Here is a 4365-nt window from a genome sequence, read left to right on the forward strand (position 1 = left end):
GGTGGTGCCCATGATGCTGGAGTCCTTCAGCCACAAGTCTTTATCTGCATGCATGCATACATGCAAACAAACCATGCAAAACGAGTGTTTTATATACTTATAACTGCAGAGCTGCAGCTGCAGCGGCAGCTGAGCTGAAACAAGCGTCACAAAGAAAGGAAAAACAACAGGATAAACAGGCAAAACTGGCAGCTGCTGCTGCTTCTGAGCGTACTGGCATAGAGCCCCCTGTCATCGACGTTGTTGTTGTCTCCCTTCGTCAGCAGCCTCATTTCCCCCGCGCTGTTCGCATGCAGATTGAGGACGCGGTGTACAATGGGGATGTCTCTGCCTTCAACCTGAAGGCAGCCACAGCACCAGTACTAGCGCGGCTTAATCATATGGTTACACAAGAGGCCTCTGCAGTTATTCCTATGCAGCTCCTCTCCCTCTTGGCGACAGGGGATGAACATGAACAGGAGCAGCTCAGCTGTACAGGAGTCACCACAACAGAGCCATGTGTGCTGCTCACCTTGAAAACTACGATGTCCCCCACAGCCGCCTTGGGGCCGTGATCCAGCAGAAAGAGAATATCGCCACGGCTAAAGGCAGGCAACATAGAGCCGCTCAGCACCACCACAACTGGAGATGGACTCCCCGCAGCCAACACCAGCACTTTCCATAGCATCAAAGCTGCACAAGCAACGGATACGCAGAGACAGATGAATGTATACATCCATGCATGCATGCAGTTCTTCGCATGCGTGACATCTGCATACATGCAGGAACAGCTGCAGGCCACAGCGATGCAGACGCAACAGAGGATGAAATCGTGGGTTCGCGTGTGGGGCTTTCGGAGTTGAGTTGCATCTTGTCTTTGTTTGCTCCTGACAAAGGGGGATTTGCACTGGGGGCGCTTGACGTGGTGTTTAATTAGAGAGGCACCTGAGAGGATGATGCAGCAGAGGCTGAGAACCGTGTGGACAGCATCTCGGGGTCTTCTGAAGAAATGCTGAACCTCCCTCCAGGCGGAAGCCCCGAGCTTCTTGATGTCGTTTAGCATCTCCTCGTCTTCTCCTCAATTCCACGCTCAACATATACCGCCTAGCCGGCCCAGCAGACAAAGAACCCGTTCAAGAGCTCACCTCCCCCAAGCGGGGGCAGCCAGACAAGCCCTCAGCTAGTAGGCAAGCCTTCCTCCAGATATACTGCTGTTAGAGAAGGAAACAAATGCCTCTCACGCGCCTCAAACTCTCGTTCCATCAGAGGGGCTGCCCTGGTATTTCCAGAGTCCAAATGCTTAGCGGGGGCCTCAGGTCAACCACCCAGAGTTTTGGCCTCCCTTGCAGCAACAAATAACAGAAGAAAAGCAAAAAAAATGAAGAGCTGGTGTCAATTGCCTCACAGAACACACGCCTCCCCCCGCAGCCGACTTTTGTCCCGCACATGCAGGCGGCAGCCGGATCACCACATGGGGCTGCCCCCGAAACCTTTCTATGGAAGCTAAACGTTGAAGTTTTTTAAATACTAGATATTAGGAAAAAGGTAACCTTGGTGAAAGCTGAAGGACCATGAACCGACCAACTAACCGCCGCCGCCGCCCCCCTCGGCGCGCAGTGAAGGCAGCGGGGGGGGCGGGGGGGGAAGATAAAATAGACGCCAGCAGAGACGACTCTAGAAATCAAATACTAAAACGGTTATCTGAATCATATTCCAGTGCGTTGGAATACAGTTCGCGTTGGGGATCCAAGTAAATGCAACGACTTGCTGCCGCTGCAGGGTGATCTGTGTAGCGTGCTCAGTGAAGTTGTTTGGTACGTAGATTTCCATCTGTGTGCAGACTTGCTAATGAGGGGGAAGCAAGTATTTCACAACGACCTAGACTGTTAGCAAGTGAGTCAAAAAGCGGCTTGGCTACGCTTGAGCGTGTGTTCGCCTTACAGGAGTAATTGCAGGAAACTGCGATGCAACTCATGGCAGGGCGGCCCTTATCGGCATCGGCCCGTGTCTTTGTTCCGCTGTGCTTTGTATGCCTGGAGACGGAATGGATGTCAGTAGCTTTGGGGGGACTCTCATCTTACGTTTCCGACTGGACTGCAGCCCCCAGGTGCGCTCCGGTACGATCAAGGCCCCCCGCCATACTTGGCGGAGCAGTTTGGCCTAGCGAGCTCCAAGCTCACAGCTGAGCAGACTGGTGCATAGCGCTGATTACTTATGAGGGCGGCTCGCAAGGAAACGAGATGAATATCCGTACAGAGTCCCTCTAATAATATTCTCTCCAACTGCATGGTGTTTCTTCGTACTGAAACTTGCGCAGTATTTGCATCCCATCAAGAAGAAAGTGTCCCCACACCGAAGAATGGCTCTGGTCTTTTTGCGGCAACAGAAGTGTGATAAGTGTTTTTTTGCGGGAGCAGTAAAGGAGTTATTTGCCCCCATGGAGCTGCAACTTTTGTGTTCGTAGTGCACCCAAAGAGCTACAGTTGCTACTGGCATCCTCCTTATTAGAAGGGGACAAACGATACTACTGGCTATATTCAAGAAAGGTGACCACTTTGCGGGCACATTCAAGCTATGCAAGTCTTCCGAGGCGCGCTACGAAATCCTTCTTCTCTCTAAGGTCGCAGGGGAGCTGCGCATGACAGAATTAAGAAAGCTTCGAGAATGGAAACCACCGCTAGTGGACTATGCAAAAGGACATGAATTTCGGTGGCTATACAGTCGGAGCTGCAGCTCTTGCTCGAAAGCTACCCTGCATGCAAGCATGCCCCGCTGCATGCGCTAACGCCGCAGATATTTGGTAAAAACGAGTTGGCCGTTGGTACTTTGCCGGCGCGCGGTAGAAATACACCTGCCCACATCACACAGAGCATGCTACAGTTGCACCGGAGCAACCGTAGGGATAATTTGTTCCTTCTAGAGCAAGACAGATGCTTCACGGCCGTATATTCCTCTTTCCAAAAGACTGCATACTGCTCACACGGCAAGACACACGCGAACTCTGCAGTGCAGACAAATAACTAATATGCGAAGACAAGGGACTTGCAGCCGACCGGCGAGGGCCGCCAACGGAGTGGCTTCAAGAGGAACAGAATGGGTTTTCTTTTTCTATTAAAATCCCTCCCTTTGTGATAACATATTATAAGCACTTGTGTTGCGCCGATGCCCGTATTTCCACTAGGCCCAGCAGCGCTCTCCAGGGCTGCAGCTGCTGCTGCCGCCGCTGCTGTTGCTGCTGCTGTTGTTGCTGCATGCAGCAGCGCCCCACATCAAGGTGAAACCTAGTGGGCGGCAAATGTATTAACTACTTAATTTACTTTGAATTAGAAGAAGTGAACAGAGTAAACAGAATACTAGAAGAGGTCCCTCAAGACCCACACCACAGGCCGTGCAGCAAAACAGTAACAGCACTAGCAGGAGTCTCGCAGCTCCGTTGAAGCCTCGCGGTGGCTGGGTTTCTCTTAGCGGTATTTGTTGATTAGTGCATCCCGGAGGCCTCATACCCACAGAAGAGGCCAGAAGGAGCACCTACTGTGACGGCAGCAGAACCAGCAGCGGAAACAGCAGCGGTTGGGCCTCACCGGATAACCCCCCAGCAGCTGTTGCCGCAACTGGCTCTCTAGCAGATGCAGAAAATCAGTGTGTAGGATATTTACAAGCATCTGTAGCTCTTTTGCATCCCCACAGGGGTCGCCTAGGTCTGAACAGCTCTCTCTCGTCCTGCTGTTTTCAGTTTGCCTTCCCCACGAGTTGCCTGTGACTCTTGCTTGTAGTAGCTTCTGTGTCCGCTAGTCTGGGGCGGCTTTGTTCAGAGCACGCGCTACGTGCTGCGGCGTATGGTGTGCTGACAGCAGCAACAACAGCAGCAGCTGCCGCTTGAGAGGGGGAGCTACTTGTGGCTAGGGGCTTGCAGCGGCGGCAGCAGCAGCTGCTGGACTGGCATAGGCTGCTGCTGCTGTACAGGTGTATGTACAGTCCGATGCGGAGCAGGCGGCAGCAGACTAGGGGCTGCTGTTGGTGTGGAGGGCTATAGCCCTGCTGCCCGGGTGAAGACCACCAACTGCAGCAGGAGCAGCAAGAATCAGCAGCAGCAGCAGCAGGATTCAGGTTGGTTTGACAATGCAGCTAGAAGACTTTGACAGGGCCGTTAGCGCCCTCTTCTCTCAGGGCAGCGCGGCAGTAAACCCCGCAACGAGATGCGAGGCAGAACAGTACCTCAGAGGTAGGCGTAGCTTCTTGTTCGTATTTCTTTGTTTTTGTCAGTTGTTCTCCTCTATGCATGCATTCTGTTTTTCCTATTTTCTGCTCCCTTCTCGTGCTGGCTTCTGTGATACTGCTGTATTGCCTTGGGCCCGAATGCAACGCCGCGGTGTGTCTGCTGCTGCG

General features: G+C 52.8%; 1 protein-coding gene across 1 annotated transcript; it reads right to left on the minus strand.

Annotated features, from left to right (window-relative positions):
• Window positions 1-146: 146 nt before the first annotated feature.
• EMH_0077140 (signal peptidase, putative) lies at window positions 147-1042 on the minus strand (the record flags this gene model as incomplete). The annotated part of the gene is made up of 3 exons (XM_038022750.1): window positions 147-338; window positions 512-672; window positions 925-1042. The coding sequence occupies 3 exons, from the start codon at window positions 1040-1042 to the stop codon at window positions 147-149; spliced, it is 471 nt and encodes a 156-aa protein (XP_037878604.1).
• Window positions 1043-4365: the final 3323 nt, after the last annotated feature.

This window comes from Eimeria mitis, genomic scaffold (genome assembly GCF_000499745.2).
Source record: "Eimeria mitis Houghton genomic scaffold, Emh_scaff4708, whole genome shotgun sequence".
In the NCBI taxonomy this organism is placed as follows: domain Eukaryota; phylum Apicomplexa; class Conoidasida; order Eucoccidiorida; family Eimeriidae; genus Eimeria; species Eimeria mitis.